Below are 17,292 nucleotides of genomic sequence, written 5' to 3'. Positions count from 1 at the left end.
GAATACCTCCTTACAGGTATCTGCGCTCTCACAGAAGCGTGGCCCAGTAATAGGAAACATCAGTTTCTTGCAGAAATTCTTGAGTAAGTTGGCACATTGTTTGGATTCACAAAGAAGTCTTCCCTTCTCTTACAAAGCTTGCTTGCTCTTAGTTGTTGGAGTTAGTGTCCTGTACAATTAATGTGTCATTTCTTGATAGAAACACACTGTACACTAGGTGCTGTGGTAACAGGCTGACCAGGAGGTCACACCTGCTATATTCAGGAACTCTCACTGTTTATGGGTCTTTGTATTTTGCTTACTGAGTGATGCAAGTTTCAGGGGGTCATAAGACTGGAATTGTGGAAATTCCTGATCAGACTCTTGTGATTTGTGCTTTCATGTATCAAGATAAAGTCAATTTGGGTGGAGCAACTAATACTTCGATGCAGAACGCCTTTTAAGAGGGAAAGAGATATCTAAAGAGACATTAACTAATGTGGCATCTCTTTTTCCAGAAGGCAAGTCAGGAACAATTTACTTCTACTGTAGATTTTTCTGAAGCATTTTTAGTGGGGGTATTACTTGCTTGGACTAGCAGCATTCAGAGCTGAACTAAAGTAGCAGTGAATGTTTTTACTGAATTTCAGTTCTGGTTGAATAAAGACAGATAACACAAGGCAGAAATTACTTCCCTAGACCTGAAAAAGAAAAATCTGTTACAGAACAGTTTGTGCTGTAGTCAGATCCCTCCAAATCTATCAAGAGTCAGTTTATACAACTACAGTGTTATATAATATGTCACACATTTTAATGTTTCTTGTTGATTTTGTTTATATAATAATGAAAAATGTTTCTTCCCCAATCTGTGTTAGCATAAAAATATGGTCTGATTTAATAGGAGTAACAATCAGGATTCAACCTGTTGCATTTAAACAATAGATGTAAAAAGTACAGCTGAAGATATGTAGGTTAATTTTAATACCTTTTGAGCTGTTTGCAGTGTAATAGCTGCTGAGCACTGTTGGAGATCATGTGTTGACAGTGAACTGACTGCAGCTGTTACTGCTCTGGTTGGGGTGGAGTTACCCCTCTTTGTAGCAGCCTGTATTTTGCTGTGCTTTGCATTTGTGGCTAAAACACTAGTGATACCATCCATGTGTTTTGTCTGCTGCTGAACAGCACTTGCACAGTGTCAAGGCTTTCTCTCCCACTCTCCCCCAAAAGGAAGGAGGCTGAAGGGCTCTCATTATCTTTATCCACAAGTCTTACTGTCTCTATTTGAATTTTGGATGAGGAGTGAGCAAAGGGCAGAATGGCTGTTTGGCTTCTGGCCAGGGGCAACCCAGGACAGGAGCTTGTGACTCGTCCTACTTGACAGTGAGCTAGAGCTATGTATAAAACAGGAATTCTGCGAGCAGCATCCTGCTTTGGCCTCTTGTATCTTCCAGATATTGACATTTCCTTTGTGGTCTGTTCTTGGCTATGGCTGAGAAACAGTTTGAGGCAAACTGGGGGCATCTGCCAGTTTGCAGGTACAGTTTTGGTAATATTTGTATTTATGTTTCACTAATGTCAGAATTTTTGCTTACAGGAAGAATTGAATGATGCTGTAGGATTCTCCAGAGTTGTTCATGCCATTGCTAATTCTGTAAGTTAATGTGATTTTTAACCTACCTTTGTTAGTAAGAAAAAATAAATTATTCAAAGAAAGCATTCTTTTGCTGTTACATTTTGGAAGAGAAGATGAAATTCAAGTTAAAGTGACTTTTGAAGTTTGTTTCTTCATGTTTACAGTGGTTGAGTGTAGTAAGTTAAGTAAGCTTAAACTAAAGAATAACATGAAGAATCTTATTCTCTGTAAGAGTCAAGAATAGCAATTTCTTAGGACTCTTACGTAAATGAACTTTGGTGGCTTTTTTTTCTCTGTTCTGAAAAGATTGTGGATTTTTTTCTTTTTTTTCCCTGGCAGTTAAAGGCTGTCAAAAAGGGTTGTTGTCATGTCAAATGAATCAAAAGTTAACATTTAAAAAACTGCTTGAGCTTTTTCAAGGAGCTTGCTTGTACAAAATCTGGCATGAAAGGTTCTGCACTGTGAGGAGCCAGACCATGCCCTTAATAATTACTGTATATTATAACCATGAGGAATATATTGTGTTGTTATATAAGTAAATTAAAAGGTAATGGACTGAGAAATGCCTTGACTTCAATCTTAAGTAGATAACATTTGGAACCCAAGTTGTAAGTAGCTGTTCTAGTGCATCTTCTCAACATTTGAAGCTGCTGCAGAAGCCTCTGATAAATGGTTGGGAGTAGAGGAAAAAGGAGTGGCTGCTCTGAGAGAACGGAGGAGTGTGTGGGGCAGGCAGAGAGCAAATGGGGAAGTTTGGTGTGTATTTGTTCCCAGGTGCCCTTGGCTGGCATCTGAGAGGGGTTTTCACAGATACCCTTTGCCATGGCCAGGACTGGAAGTGTAACAGACATTTAATGTTCTTTTTGCAGGGCAAGCTTGTTATTGGGCACAACATGCTGCTGGATGTTATGCACACCATACATCAGTTCTATTGTCCCCTACCTGATGTAAGTAATCTTTTGAGTGTTCAGATGAAAAAATAAATGCCTTACTGTATTTGTCTTTTAGTTTGTTCTCCACACTTTCTTCTGATTGGAAGAATTGGTCAGTCTGTGAAGAAGTACAGAAAAGCATTTTAAAATAATCCATTTGGTACTTCTGGGCTACTGCCTTATTTTCATAAATCTTTATGTAGAAAGTTTAGTTGGATTGAATTGTTCCCCTTTGCATTTTTAAAATATACAAATCGAACAGTGGAATTGTGTTTTTTGTTTATATCAGCTCTATTTAACTAACTGACATGTTACAAGATACTGGTGTGGAGCTTCATGACAATTATGTGGCATTTTCCCCCTTGTAGTTTACAAAATGGGAACGTGTATTTTCATATAATATAGTGCACTTAATAAAATGCTAAGCAGTCTTGTAGCAGGATGATGTTCTCTGGGGTGAAGAGGTGTAATGTCAGAATAATTGGAGGGAGCACACTTTGATGACTGCAGCAGGGCAGTCTAACAGTTCATGACTGCACAGCCTCACACTTCAGTTAAGCTGAGCAGTGTATTGGCACCAAGAACATTGTCTGAAGAAGCCAAAGGTCTCATTGGAAGGATGGCTCACATGACATTGTTACTTGCAGTCTTAAAGGACTTGTGGGTGTTCTGGGAAACACTTGATCATAAGATGGGAAAAAGAAGTTTGGGACTGATTTGGATGGTGTTGGAACCTAAGCAATTGTCAGTAGTTCCTGTACTTTGACCCTTGGCACATCTAAACCTGTAGTCAGTCACTGACTGTATACCTGGGGTGACTGCTTATATTCCATTGAAATACTAAATGCTGGGAACACTTAAGAAGAACTGTTAAGTAGGTGGGAATTAGAGGTAGCCTAGGTTATAAAATAGGATAAGGCGTTGGCAGTGATGGAACACTTTCTTGCTAATGACAGACAAATCAGAAATACTTAGTCTGTAGTTGTGTGTAATTGCAGGTGGTGTCTATGGTAGTGCTGACAGATACATCTCTTAACATGGAGAGAATTCAGTTACTGTAGCTCACTTTTAGAGGCTGTTTGGATATTTGTAGCTACTGCTCTCTGTCCTCCCGAGATTGTAAACACTTCACTGACTTGGATTTTATCTTCCGGTTTAATGTTAAATTAGGACCTAAGTGAGTTCAAGGAAGTAACATCATGTGTCTTTCCCCGGTAAGTTCTTAGTTCAAACTTTCAACCATTTCAGTATAGTTTCAGGAAGCTGATATTGTTTGCCCTAGCCCTGTACCCTGGCTGTTACTGGAAAAGAAATTGGGATCAAGTTAGATAAATACAATTTTTAAAGTATTTTTGAGCAGCTTTTTTTCAGAAAAGCAGTGCTGTTGGTTCACTTCTTGGCAAAAGATGCACCTTTGCTACTCCCCTGGGTTTGGCATGATGTTTGGTGTTTTGAATCTACACTTCATTTGGAACAAGATTTATATGCTAGTAGTTGTTTGCATCTCTTGCTGTTCCTTAGTTGCTGTCCTTTTTCATGCTGAACAAAGCCAAGGAATGTTTTGGCTGTTCCAAGATCCAACAGTAATTTTCAGTAGGGTGTATCTGCTGTTTCCAAGCTAATACACTAAAATACTTTTTGAGGATTTGGCAAAACGGGCATTCTTCTGTTTCAACCTATTTAGCTCTTATTTTGTTTCTAGGTTACTGGATACTAAACTGATGGCAAGTACACAACCTTTTAAGGTAAATTAATATTATAGAATGACTTGAAGATACAAACTTGAATTAATACATGTCTATTGAAACAAAGTATATTTCTTTGTAGAGAAAGCTATATAATGTAAAAATAACGTTTTCTGTGATGCTGCTTAGAAGAATGATTTTTCTTTACCCCTTATCTAAACCTACAGAATGTATAGAATGCAAATTTTTCCTACTAGTGACTTTTGTGTTTGGCAGCTTTGGATTCCAAAATATGTAGAATTTTTGCTATGTAAAATGTGATTAGTACATTATTTTCTTCTTGTTAAGTAGCATGTCCCCTCAGGAGATAAAAAAAGTGCTGTTCATGAACAAACAGGATCTGGAAGTTTCTTGTATACTCAAAACCTTAGAGTACTGTGAGTGCTGACTTAGATTTGTCTGGAAAAATGCTTTATCATCATGAGGTTCTCTTGTGGCCAGTAACTCAGTGGGTAGTCAGCAGGAGGAAAAAAATTACAGGTTTCTCTTAAAATCTCTTACAGCATGAGTTTTATTTCTCTAAAGAAGTATTGAGATAAGTGTTCATAAGCTCTTGTTTTCCCATGTGCCTTTGAATTAATTAAAAAACATGCTGAGGAAGCAGCATCTGTCTTTGTGCATAGCTCTGTAACTCCAGAGCATTGCATAATGAAGTGCTACTACAATATACTTGTAGGTATTGTCAGGTTTTTGATGCACACTGCTCTCTAAGAATGGAAGCTTTGGCATTCTGAAAAGTAAGAATCCTCCACAAGTTTTATGTTTGGTACAGTTGTGTTGATATTTGCAATTCTACAGCAGATGCTTGGGTTTTTAGGCTATGTTTATGAAATGCTGCTTTGGGATGCCAAATTAATGCATCATTTGAGCTTGTTCACTGTACTTAGTTCTTGGTAACTTTTTAGTCTGCAGACTTGATGAAGAGTGTGAACAGCTAAGCTTGATTGAGAACCACAGGAAATCTGGTCCTCATAGATCTCAGACAGCCTTAAGAAAGATTGTGTGAGATGTTTTGCCTTCCCTGGCTGTTGATTCTGCATGTCTCGGTAGTACTGATTGACAACATATATTTGATTAAGAACTTCAGTAAAGGATTAATCTTTAATACATCTTTGTGGTTTTTTATTTTATGCATATAATTTATCAGTAGATTCACTGATGCTACTCAGCCAAGTTGAAGTGTAGGAGCAACTTTCTGATTGTCAGGCTTCTTTCACTGTCTCTGTATTACTTTAAATCAGCAGAATTTACACTTACAAAACTATTCAAGAATGTCTAGTCAGCAAGCATTTCAATACTCACCTTGAATGCCTTCAACTATTATGATCAATATTTAGAATATTTTGCCCTGCTGTTCATGCTGTCTTTTCCCTTGCCACATGTGCCCTGCATGAAACTAGATTCAGACAGAAATATTACTTTGGCATAATCTATCAATAATTCTGAGCAGCATTAATAAATGCTCATGACTCATGATGCAGGTGAGGCGAGTTAACTTTGAAACTTGTCTTGACACACCTCTGGTGCCTTAGTTTGAAATGGGGCTGTGTGTAAATCCTTAGAGAACACAAGGTGGCAGCAGTAAATACTCCTTTGATCCTATTTGATTTCAGTTTCCAGGGAAAATGTGCTTGGCATTGGCAGTTAATGATGGCTTTTCTTGCAGGAGATCATTAATAATACATCACTTGCAGAACTGGAAAAGCGTTTAAAAGAGGTTCCATTCAGCCCTCCTAAAGTTGGTAAGGATATATCAAAATGCTCTTATTTCTGAAATGTTTTCCTCCTTCAGAGGAAACAAAGTGTTTTGACTATTTTTGTTCTTGGTACTTTTCCCCTACTGATACTTAGTGTTTTGATGAAGGGACTTTAAATGAGGGCACTATACATACAGTGCAGTTATATTTAGAAGTATACCTGGAACTTAAATGGAATCCAGATAGTAAAAGAATGGATGTGTTCAGTGAACAGCAGTTTCATCACCTTCTAATGATGGATTTTTTTTTTAGGTTGATTTTTGAGGATTAATTTGAAATTCATTTAAAACTTCCGTTTGGTGGTTGTCTTCAGATCAAAGCCAGAGCACTCTAAGAGGCACTTGGACAAACAAAACCAAGAAAACTTAGACAGTAATGACCAGTCGTGTGTGTTCTGGACATTACTGAAGTTCTTCTAGTAGGGAAAAGGTTTTTTACTTTGAGGTGATCACAAGGGTATTTAATCAAGGGGCAATCTTAGCTCAAGGTTCTGGAATTTTTCTTAAACTGCTGATTTAGAAAAGGGAAGGTGATATTGAAGAGTGGAGTATGTTGAAAGGGAAAGTTTCAATGCTTGATAAAAATCAAGATGAGTAGTACTTTATGTTGCTGAATGTGCAGAGCATAAACACCAATGCATTTATCAATAAAGACATCCTTAAATCACTTAGTTCCATCTTCATTTAAATACCTTGAAAAATCTGACCATAGGTCAATCACATGGTTGGCAAACAGGTTAATAGTGAAGCTTTCAGTTAGACTGAGTGTCTGTTCTCTTAAATGCAAGTAAGTCAGAAAAAAAGATACTCTTTATGGGGAATCCTGCTGTCATTGTTTTAGAATTAATACTCCATTTGGCTAAGTAGGTCTGGGGATTAAGGGCTTTTTAGTAGGAAAGACTTTCCATCTTACAAACCTATTCTTACTTAAAAATGCCAAAGAAAACTGCTTTTTTAAGAGCTTAAGAAATTTCACAGAGTCTGAAAATTGTATAGACTTCCCCAAATGATGTTAAGCTCTGACAAAATAAGCCTGTGGGTAAGCATACAGGACTATCTATCTTCTGTGATAATATATTTATAAATGTCTTTTTCCCCTCAGAAAGTGCAGAAGGATTTCCAAGTTATGATACAGCATCTGAACAACTCCATGAAGCAGGATATGACGCTTACATTACTGGACTGTGCTTCATTTCCATGGCTAATTTCCTGGGTACTTACAATGTCTTTTCCAAACCTTCTCCCTGGTGCTGTCCATAGCTGCTTATACATACTGAATTTATTCTTCATTCATCAGGTTCATTCCTCAGTCCTCCGAAAAGCCATGTGTCTGCTAGATCAAAACTCATTGAACCTTTTTTTAACAAGTAAGTAGTTGTTGTATTAAAAAACCTGCTAAAACAGGGAAGTACAGCATCAGCTTTAGCAGATCTACCTCTAGCCTTGGAATCAATAACTAACTGCATTTTTCTTTAAACTGAGGTTTTATTGGCTTTCTGGTTCATGCTGGTAATGCTGGAGAGAATCTATGAAGTAAATACCTTTTCTTTACTTTCTGCTGACCTGTGAAAGGACACTTAGAAGAGTACCCGGACTGCTTTAATGGCCTTGTTTATGCCAGTGTTGAGGATATATTTACAATTTAGAAAATTGTTTCTGGAGTAAGCTTTGGGAGTAGTGGAACTGAAGAAAAACTGGTCAGGTGTTCTTTATGTTGTAGGAGCCTCAGAAACCGGTGATAGTGAAAACTGAGTGTGCTCAACAGTCTGGAAAAACTAAAATATCCCTCTGGTAATGTCAATTCAAATAACACAAAGCATTGATACTAACATTGTCAGGTAACCCAATTATAAGATGGCATAAGAACTGTACATACATGATTTATGGGATGATGCTATGAGAAGTATTTTGCTTTTGAATTGGATCTTCATGCAAACTCCTTGAACAAATTGAAGTAAGGAAGGACTTGAGGAATCTAGAAGCCTTTATGCACAGATTTGATCCTTTACATAATTAATCTGTAGATTTTACTTTAGGAAACTTCTAAAGGTGCTGCAATCTGTCACATAAAGGAAAAGGAGTTGAAATTAAAAAGGTTCTAATGCTGAATTTAAATTGAATTAAAAAATTAATTTGAATTTAAATGTTTAAATTCGGGAAAAATTCCATTCTTTCAAACCGTGTAATACAAGGGTTGGCAAAATTAATTATTTTAGCTTCAGATGGCCCTCACAAATTAGGAAATAATTGTGATAAGTGGCTTTCACCTTTCATTGTTCTGAAAATCATATTATTATAGTGACAGCAGTTATGTGATTCTCTTGACACTGAGACATGTGAGGCAGTAACTCCATATAATTTAGCAGATGTTACAAATATTCTGTAGATTAAACGTGGACCCACAGTGACTTGATTTGAATGCGAAGGTGAAGATAGAACTGATCGGTACAATTTCATTTTAAGATGGGATTTGTCACTAGGTTGTTTTCAGGAACACCAACACACACACACCAACACACACATACCAATAGTAGGTGCCAATTGAGCAGGTTAATTTTTCAGTCATAACCAAAATTCTTTCTAGAAATGCATATTTGCAACAAGTACAAACTGCAACTTCTAAAACTGTCACAATAATACATTAAATTTAAGCTTTTCAAATTAGTTGTGTACTTGAAATGGAATATTCCTCTAGGAGTGACATTTCAAAGTTGTGAGAGTAAGTGAGAGGAAACCTGCTGTGTCTGTTCTGGCTTCAGAGTTAACACTGCCTAACTGTAATGAAAGGAAGAGTTAACAAAAAAACTGTAGGGAGAGCAGCTGCCTTTTTTTTTTTTTTTTTTTTCTTTTTTTTTTTTTCTTTTTTAAGCAAGAACTGAAAATTACTCTTTGCAAGAAAAGAATGTTTATCCATTCTGTCATTATTCAGAACTTGTAGCTTCTTGTTTCAGAAAAGCTATTATATTATTTTTAAATCATGGAAACTTGGAAGACTTGCCGTGTCTTAACTTCCACATGATTTTAGAAGCTTTGCCATTTTCTAGCTAACATCAGCCATCTGCCACATCACCTAAGTCAGAGCCTAGACATGAGACTGTCTCACCTTTTCCTTACAGTGAGCAGGCCAAGGGTTGTATTTTTTGAGCTAGTTTTCTTTCTCCTATAATGCAAACTAACAAACCAGAATAAGACAACTCTATTTTTCTTTTTTTTTAATAAGATTTAACTGCATGTCAGAAGTTGGAGCTGTGAGGTGTTTAAATGGACAGGTCTTTTTCTGCATTCATTCAGTCCTTGCAGACCAGGTCTCTGTCTGCAGCATGTGGTGTTTTTAGCACCTGTAGGAGCATCCAAGGCTCTGCAGTTCAGTGTTACCTAAAGGTCCCTAGTGAGTGTGTTGCTCCTGGGGCTTTTTGGCAGGTGTGCTCTGGGCTGCCAGCCAGCTTCCTGCTACACCTAGTTGTTTCTAGTTTGTGATGTAGAATCTTTCCCTAGCTGACCATCCTCTCTTCCTGCTGGGGAGAAAAAAAACTATCTTCCTCCTTCCTCCAGAAGTTCTACCTGATCCTGTGGGCAGCAGTCAGAACAAGGAAACCTTTTCCTTTGTGCTGTAGTCATGTTCTTCAAGCAAAACACAAACTACAACATGCAAATAGTAAGCTAAACAAATGAAAGTTATATCTTATGTCACAAGTGTTTCCTGAAAGAAGCTGAGCAGAGGAGTTTATTGTAGGGCAGCTATTTAGAAGCAGTGTTCTCAGTTTGAACTATTATCCACATAGTCTTGAAAATATTCTTTAGAGCAGACCGTGATTCTTTGGGTTGCTCATAAAATCTTAATTTCAAGATCTCTGAGTAGTAGATGTTAATACTTAAGTACAGCTTAGTGATTAAACTTTTAACATCATTGCTAGGGTTTTGGAAATGTTTCCTATTTGAATGGGTTTGTCACTAATGTGATTAGTGGGAGTAAATTTAACATTAAAAAATCAAGCTTTGATTTTTATGAACTTAGCTTTCAAATGAGGGTAATACTTTCTTCAAGAGCATTTTTGATGTCTTTCATTATGTCAGCAAAATTAAGGAACTTCCCGGCTTCCTGTTCAAGAGTGATGGCCAGCGTGTAGGTTAATGTTCATATAGGTTAATGATGAACATAGGTAAAATCTTTAGTTTTAGGGCTTTTGTGAGAGCGGAACTGATTAAAAACAGACATTCCCTTAGGGTTGTTTGGCTCTTCTAGGCATAATGCAGTAAGTTCTATGATAAACAACTCAATAAGCCAGGAATTCCAGAGATGCATTTCTGTAATCTTTATGCTTTCTTGTATATGCAATATCTTTGAAAAATCCTGCTCATCTGCTGTGAGTAATCCCTGATGAACATTTATGAGTTGAGATGATGGGACTCTTTATTGCAGTATCTAAACTCTTATAGGTATAATTTGGATACTGTTATTATCTCATATACTTTGGAGTTGATTTGAAATTTTTTGACTGGTTTAGGGCAAGAGCTCTTTCCTTTCGTATCTTCCTGCCCTCACCCACAAGCTCCTCACAAACTTTTAATGACAATGTTCTTTTGTATCTCTTTGGGTTGTTTGAATGCTGTTTATTCTTTTGATGTAGCTGGAGGCAGGGGGTGGAAGAGGTGTAGAGAAATGAGAACACCATGTTTTCTTGAGCTGAATAGCATCATGGTCTGTAGAAATATAAATTAGCTTAGAAATGTTTTATACAATGGATATCAGAAACCAAAATCTGTGCAAATCACTTGGGTTTGTGCTATACTTGTAGAAAATTTCGCATAGGGAGCTATGTTCTCTGGCGTGCATTGCAAATCCCTCAGCTTTTCTATGTTTAATTTTCTTTGCAAAATTACTGCAAAAGGAGATTGGTGTGCTTTTGTGCAGTTTGACCAGTAGCTTTGCACTCATGGTGTTGGAGTAAATAGTTGCTGTTCTTGTGCTTGCAGCCACATGTGGCTGAAGTAGTCACTGACCTGGACTGGTAAACTGAGCTGGGTTTAAAAAAATGCCTGTTCTTTTTTCAGCTGGATCAGTTTCTCTACACAGTTCACCACACAGCTGTGAAAACTTTCATCCTAGCTCAGTGCAGAGGAACAATGTTGACTCCTTGAGACTATTTATGCACTGCTGTGAATGGCACAATGATAATGTTACTCTCCTCATTTTACTTGACTTGCCACAGAAATAATTGTCTTTCAAGTAGCTTCCTCAAAATACCTCATAGTTCTTATTGAGAAATGGGTCTCTGTCCTCTGACTGTGTGATCTGGCTATAGTCCCTGAACAGTGTAGGAAATAACATTTTTTTAGCTTGGTCTGCTTACCTTTTAAAGAAGTGTAACTATGACATTGATTTTCACATTAACTCACAACCTCATGAATCTAGCTAATTTAATACTGAGCTCATGCTGTCATACAGAGAAGTCTTATTAATTTAAATGTGCTACAAGTAGATGAGGAATCTTAGAATAGGTGTGGATGCTTAATTATGGATTATGTTGGAACTCAGTGTTCATAATCCACGTGGTGTAAGTTAGTGCTACAAGATGCAGTTACTTCTGTAACATACCTAAAGTGCAATTAATACTAAAATCAGTATTTAGACGACAGGGAGTATGTGTGTTTGTGTGTATGTGTGCTGTTTAGGGACATAATTGTTTTGCCAAACAAATAAATGGAGGATTTGTCTCAGGGAATAAAAAACTGATCTTAATTCACTTCAGGTATATGTATTTTTTTGGCATAAATCTGTTCTTGGGGTTGGCCACTGTATTGCTTTCCTGAATATGATAAAACCTCCAGGAGGGAAGCTTAAGTAGTGTTCTCCTCAGAAGTTTTTGTTGTGTTTTTGGTAGATGCCATTTTTATTTTTATGAAAACTGCTACCTACAAAACTTAAACCAGTTATTGGAGTGCTTTAAAAAGTAGTAGGTTTCAAGAACTTGGCAAATGTTTGTTCAGATAGCTTAGAACAAACCTGCCTTTTTTTTTTTTTTTTTTTTTTTAATAAAACCTCCCACTTTTGCTGTCCTGCATGGATGATGACGTCCTCTATCCAGCAAAGACTAAACTGCTTTTACTGACTGGTAGAAAAACTGTATTTAGCCTATTTAGGCTGTGCTTATCACCTGCACTGGGGTCTGAAGAAGGCTGTGTCTCTTACTAACAGTGACACTGACATTACAGATGAAGATGTGAGCACAGATTGTAGGTAATAAATCAAACTGAGCGTCTTCTGGCAGTCTGCAGTCCATCTTGCTGGCAGAGCACAGATCCCAGTTCTTTTCTGCCCAGCTGGGTGCACTGCTATGGTGTTGTGATCCTGCCTGATGTCTTCCACCGGAGGTGGAATGTAGTCACATCCCTTCTATTGTTCCTTGGAGGATGTGTCCCATGCTCCCTCTTTGTTTTCCCCCTTCCTTTAATTCCACAAAAGATACCCTTGTGGTGTGATCACTGTGCCTCCTTATTTTCTGGGTGGATGGCGGTTTTATGTTTCATTTTTGAGCCAACAGTGCTCTCACAATTACCCTGGCTCTCTTGGATATGTCAGAGTAAGGATATCTTCCTTGGTTTCCTTGTGGGAGCTGTTTTTAAAGCCCGTTTTGTTCCCAAGGTGCCACTCCTGTCCAGTTTAGACAGACAGCTATGATGAAGCCAAGTCTACAGAAGTGTGGCACCTAAAGTCAAACATAAAAAGAAACTCTGGCTTCTTTGTAGAATGTCTTCATTACTCAGTGCTGTGCTGGAATGGGTGAAGTTTCTGAAGTAATTGATGCAGATGTTTGTAATTTTTATTGATAAAGATCCTTTTAGGTGCTACAGTGCTCAGGAGGATGCAGTGCATGTTATACTGTGTCTTCCCTGAGACTCCAAAGATAACTGAGGTGGGACAGTTTTGGCACAATTGGTGCCAGTTCTCACACCCTGTGGCTCACACATGAACCTGCCTTGCAGTACATTTTACCTCTGTTTGGGGTTTTTTTTCTTTCTTCTATTTATAGCAAAGCCAAGTTAACAACTGCATTCCAGAAGACTTTTCAGTGATACAGGGAACCACTGAAAGGGCATGATACTCAAACTCTTAGAAACTACTAGTGAGTGGAGTATGATACAAAGAATCTCTAGGGAACTACAGATCAGTCTGTACACTTAAAATGTTTTTATCAGCTGTTTACATCAGTTAGTATTTAGTTGAATGCTGTAACTGTAATCTGATAAGCATTTTAGAAGCTTTTTAAAGTTATGATGGAAAACATTACTTATTTTAGCCTTCCAGTGAGCACTATGCACAGCAAATGTTTTGTGACATCAATGTGACACCTGTACCTATGACAGGATTTTAACCTGTTTATCTTATTTTGGAAGGAAATAGTTTTCAGAGCTGAATAATAGCGTTTATTGAAAGCATTTCTTGAATGTTTTGAGAAACTCTTCAGTTACGTGTTATAGAGGAAAAGACTCATTCCAGTTATCTCCAGAGAAGTCAAGATGGCTTTTGCAGTTTTAGGGTTTTAAGATCCATTCTGTCTAAAGCAGGATGAAGTGCTCAGAAAATGGAGAGGTTTATGTAAATTTAGAATGATGGCAGGTTTTGCACTATCCGCTGTGCAAGGGTCTCTTACTGCACAGAGCTGCCGCTTCTTAATGTTCCTTTCCCATTTGTCTTTATTGTTTTCAGCAGTAACAATTGGGGCCTTTTTTGTCCTTGTTTTCTTGAATATGTAGAATTGCTGTCATGATGCCAAGTAACTTTTTGAATCTGGTTGTTAGCTAAGAGATTGGGCTTAGAGGGTCTGTTTGTTTTAACATAGCTTAAGATAAGTTTGGGATGGTTAATTCTGCTTTTTCATAAGAAACGTGAACAAACTATTAAAAGGAAAAGGTCTTCAGGCAGAAATTTGCTGATGGTTCTTTTCCATTTTGCTTCTAGGCTGTTTCTTATGAGAGTAATGGACATACCGTATCTCAATTTGGAAGGACCAGACTGTAAGTAGCTTCTTTCATTGTAAACTTAGTGCCATTCTGACAAACTTCCTGGAGGAGGAAGTGCAAAGATTAATTATGTATATCTAAAGAATGGATATCAGCATATCTATTAGCTGTATTTAGGCTATTAGCTACTTATGAAATGATTTCAATGTGTCTGCTCCTTTTTTTTTCTTTAACAAAACAGTAAACCCAGAAATTCTTCAACTTTGACCAGAGAATCTGCATTATAAAGGGGGTTGACGAGAACAAATTAAGTTGTTACTAAATGAGAGAGTTTGAAATTAGCAGCTTTATTGTTATTTGGGTTACTATTCTTATGTACTGTATCACATAAAAAGTGGGATCTTAACACTGTCCCCTCACCCCAGCAGTAAATACAGGAGGTGTGTGTTCTAGTGAATAGAAAATGGTTCTGAAAATCTTGTGGCCACTTTGTTTCTCAAGTGATGTGCAGCAGTACCTCTCCTTGACTTCAACCTAAACATCAGAATTCTTTTGCCACATGGGATTATGATAATGGAAAAATGTTACTTTAAAACATTTTTACATTTCAGGTTATTTCAGTTTACAAACCTGGAGCTGTAATTAGTTTATAATAATACATTTAAATGCAAACAGATTTTACTAATCTGAATGTCCTTATACTATTATGGGATGTTTCATGATGAGGGGGAAAGCTTTGCATGAGTGTTCCCACTGATGCCTTGACTTAGGAGAATGTGGGGCCCTGGAGGTCAGTCTGGTCCTTGATTAGATAAAAGCTTCATTTTATATTGAGGAGTCAAATACACAATGTCTTGAAAATTATACCCATTTGGAAGCAATACTGATGTGGATACATTTTCCACTCCTTGCATCAGAAAGCTCAGACTGGAGTGTGACTCTGTTAGATGCCAGTGTAATAGTAACAGAATGCAGTTCTAGAGAGATGGAAGTAACTGTTGGAGAGAAAAATACATGCTGTAAGGGCATATATTTAATTTTAAATTCAGTTAGGTGGTGAGATCACTGAGCTCTGGCTCTGTTGGAATGGTAATCTAATTACATTGCATCTTCCTTCCCCAACTGTTGGATACTGAGTGGAAGAATGGGTAAATACTTTGGGTCATTGAGAGAATGCCAAAGCTACTAATTTGTAAAGATGCTACTTCCACTTGCTGGCCGACTTACAGGATTGTTTTGATACTTTGCCAAGAAGGGTTGCCAAAAAAGAGTCTGCCTCTGAAAGTCTGTCTCTTTTATCTGAAAGCCACTCCTGTAGAACAGACTGATGCAGATGTTACGGAGAACCTGAGCCAGCGAGGCTTTCTAAACCTCGAAACAGAAAGCACTTGTAGGGGGTGGCATGTTGGGCTGGCTGTTTTAGACACTTCTGTTGCTATTCTGAGATGGAAACACTACTGTAGGTTGAGGAAGCTGTCTGGTGGTTGTCTGCGGGGGACTGTTGTGCAGAGAAGCAAAGCCACCTAAAGAGTACCGCCATGTTTCTGTGGGAGGTGCACTTGGAGTCTATTTTTAAAAAAGAGATGAGGCACAGCTCACTGAGTGACTGTTGTAAGTTGTGTGTTTCTGTTTGTCAGGTAGTGAAATAGCAGGTTTGTGCAATTTTTCCTGAAATAATGGATTTCAATAACATATGCTAAGTTAAATAGTATTGAATATGTGAATTTCATCATCTTCTTTTGTTACCGTGTGTTAGAAACTCATTTAAAAGAATGAAGTTGCTGCGCAAAATGACTGCAAAGCAGAAAAGGAATCAAATAGTTTTCGCCCAAGGTAGAAGTTAGAGATTTTAACAGCAGATTCACAGTGAATTTAGGAATGAACAGATACAGAAATGTTAGGAATAGTTTCTTTTCTCTAATCAATATAAAAAGGCTGTAATATCTGAAACTGGAGTTGTTCATGCTCTGATTTTCTACTACTGGATTACAAATAATTAAACTTCGAGTTGCTCTCTGTTTAGTAAGCTGTGCAGCAATGAACTGATCTTCTGTTGCTTATGGGGTTTTGGTTTTTGAATTGCATAGTGCAAAAAAAATTGAGGTTTTGTCTTTAAAAAATTTTGTGTCCTTTCTGTTTAAGTAGCAGATTTAGGGAACAGGATTTCACCTGTGCTCATGAAGGGATTGCTTTCCTTAATTACTTGTCTCTGTCCAGCCTGCCTGAGCTCTCAATGCTCATGTACACCTGTAATTTATTACTAGGGAGTTTATGGCCGGTTCAAGCTAACCCACTTGTTTAGGTGAAACAGATTAAATTATTTAGCAATAACGAGTGGTTGATGGTCTGATTTTGGACACCTGCTCTATGAATGAGATACATCTTGGAAAGCTCTCCAGTTTTAGTGCTGAAAGCTAAGGAGATCAGAAACTAGAAAAGTTTGTATTACAAAAAAATTCAGGAGGGTAAGTCGCTAGTTCATTCACTAAAATGAAAAACAGTCCCTATGTTGCTATACCAAAAGAAGAGAGAAGCTTTTCCTTAGAGTGTTACCAGGTGGTCACATTAAAATCTGATCACATCAAGCTGTGTGTAGTTAACCCTTGAGTTACCTTGAACAAACTGGAGCACTACAGTGGGAAGTGGAGCACTCGACTTTAATGGTTTGGCCTCTGTTGTCCAATGTAAAACACCATGTAAGATTTAGCAATGTGTCGTACATTACAAGATAGATCTCTGCAGATACCTGGGGAGAGGCTTAATTAATGATCTGCAAATAGTTTTGTAGGAAAATGTAAAATATTTCAGTATCTTTGCCCCTGAAAATACAGTGTTCCACTTTTTTCTTTTTAAAATATGATAGGAATTCACAGGCTATAAAAGCTCACCTCTCTAGTGAAAGGAACTTCAGTTAGGAGAAGTGTGTAAGATATATAATAATAATGTGATAATTTCTGCTGTACTCTTACCTCTTCCAGCAGTTTGATTTGGATTCTGTCTCTCAAGTTGACAAAGCTTAAAATGACTTTCAATATACCCCAAAGACTTCTGCATTTCTTTAGATGTTGGCCTTGATAAGCTGTCTTTTTTTCCTGGTGTAGTTTTGAGTAATAAGTTTTTGTAGTAGAAATAAAAAGTCAGTGTGTATATTCTAGCTTGTACCTAATATTACATGAAAACTGAGTTGAACATTTTCACAGGAAGTTTTTTATTGACAGAAAAATGGCAAAATTGAATCATTGCTAAGAATTTTTTAAAGGTGGAGCGTGAAGAGGCTGTTGTTTT

At 37.4% G+C, this 17,292-nt stretch overlaps 1 protein-coding gene across 2 annotated transcripts in view; it reads left to right on the top strand.

Moving 5' to 3' along the window:
• The window catches only part of PARN (poly(A)-specific ribonuclease), a 48,047-nt gene that overhangs the window by 7,538 nt on the left and 23,217 nt on the right, over positions 1-17,292 (top strand). For both annotated transcript variants that reach the window (XM_048320888.1, XM_048320889.1), the window contains exons 12-19: positions 1,574-1,630; positions 2,482-2,559; positions 3,715-3,758; positions 4,247-4,289; positions 5,956-6,031; positions 7,148-7,258; positions 7,343-7,412; positions 14,006-14,061. In XM_048320888.1, coding sequence (XP_048176845.1) covers positions 1,574-1,630; positions 2,482-2,559; positions 3,715-3,758; positions 4,247-4,289; positions 5,956-6,031; positions 7,148-7,258; positions 7,343-7,412; positions 14,006-14,061 — 535 coding nt within the window. The remainder of the gene's footprint in view (positions 1-1,573; positions 1,631-2,481; positions 2,560-3,714; positions 3,759-4,246; positions 4,290-5,955; positions 6,032-7,147; positions 7,259-7,342; positions 7,413-14,005; positions 14,062-17,292) is intronic.

The sequence above is a fragment of the Corvus hawaiiensis genome, chromosome 16 (genome assembly GCF_020740725.1).
Source record: "Corvus hawaiiensis isolate bCorHaw1 chromosome 16, bCorHaw1.pri.cur, whole genome shotgun sequence".
Taxonomy (NCBI): Eukaryota; Metazoa; Chordata; class Aves; order Passeriformes; family Corvidae; genus Corvus; species Corvus hawaiiensis.
Note: the sequence above shows the minus strand (reverse complement) of the source record. Positions and strands in the feature narration are given on the sequence as shown.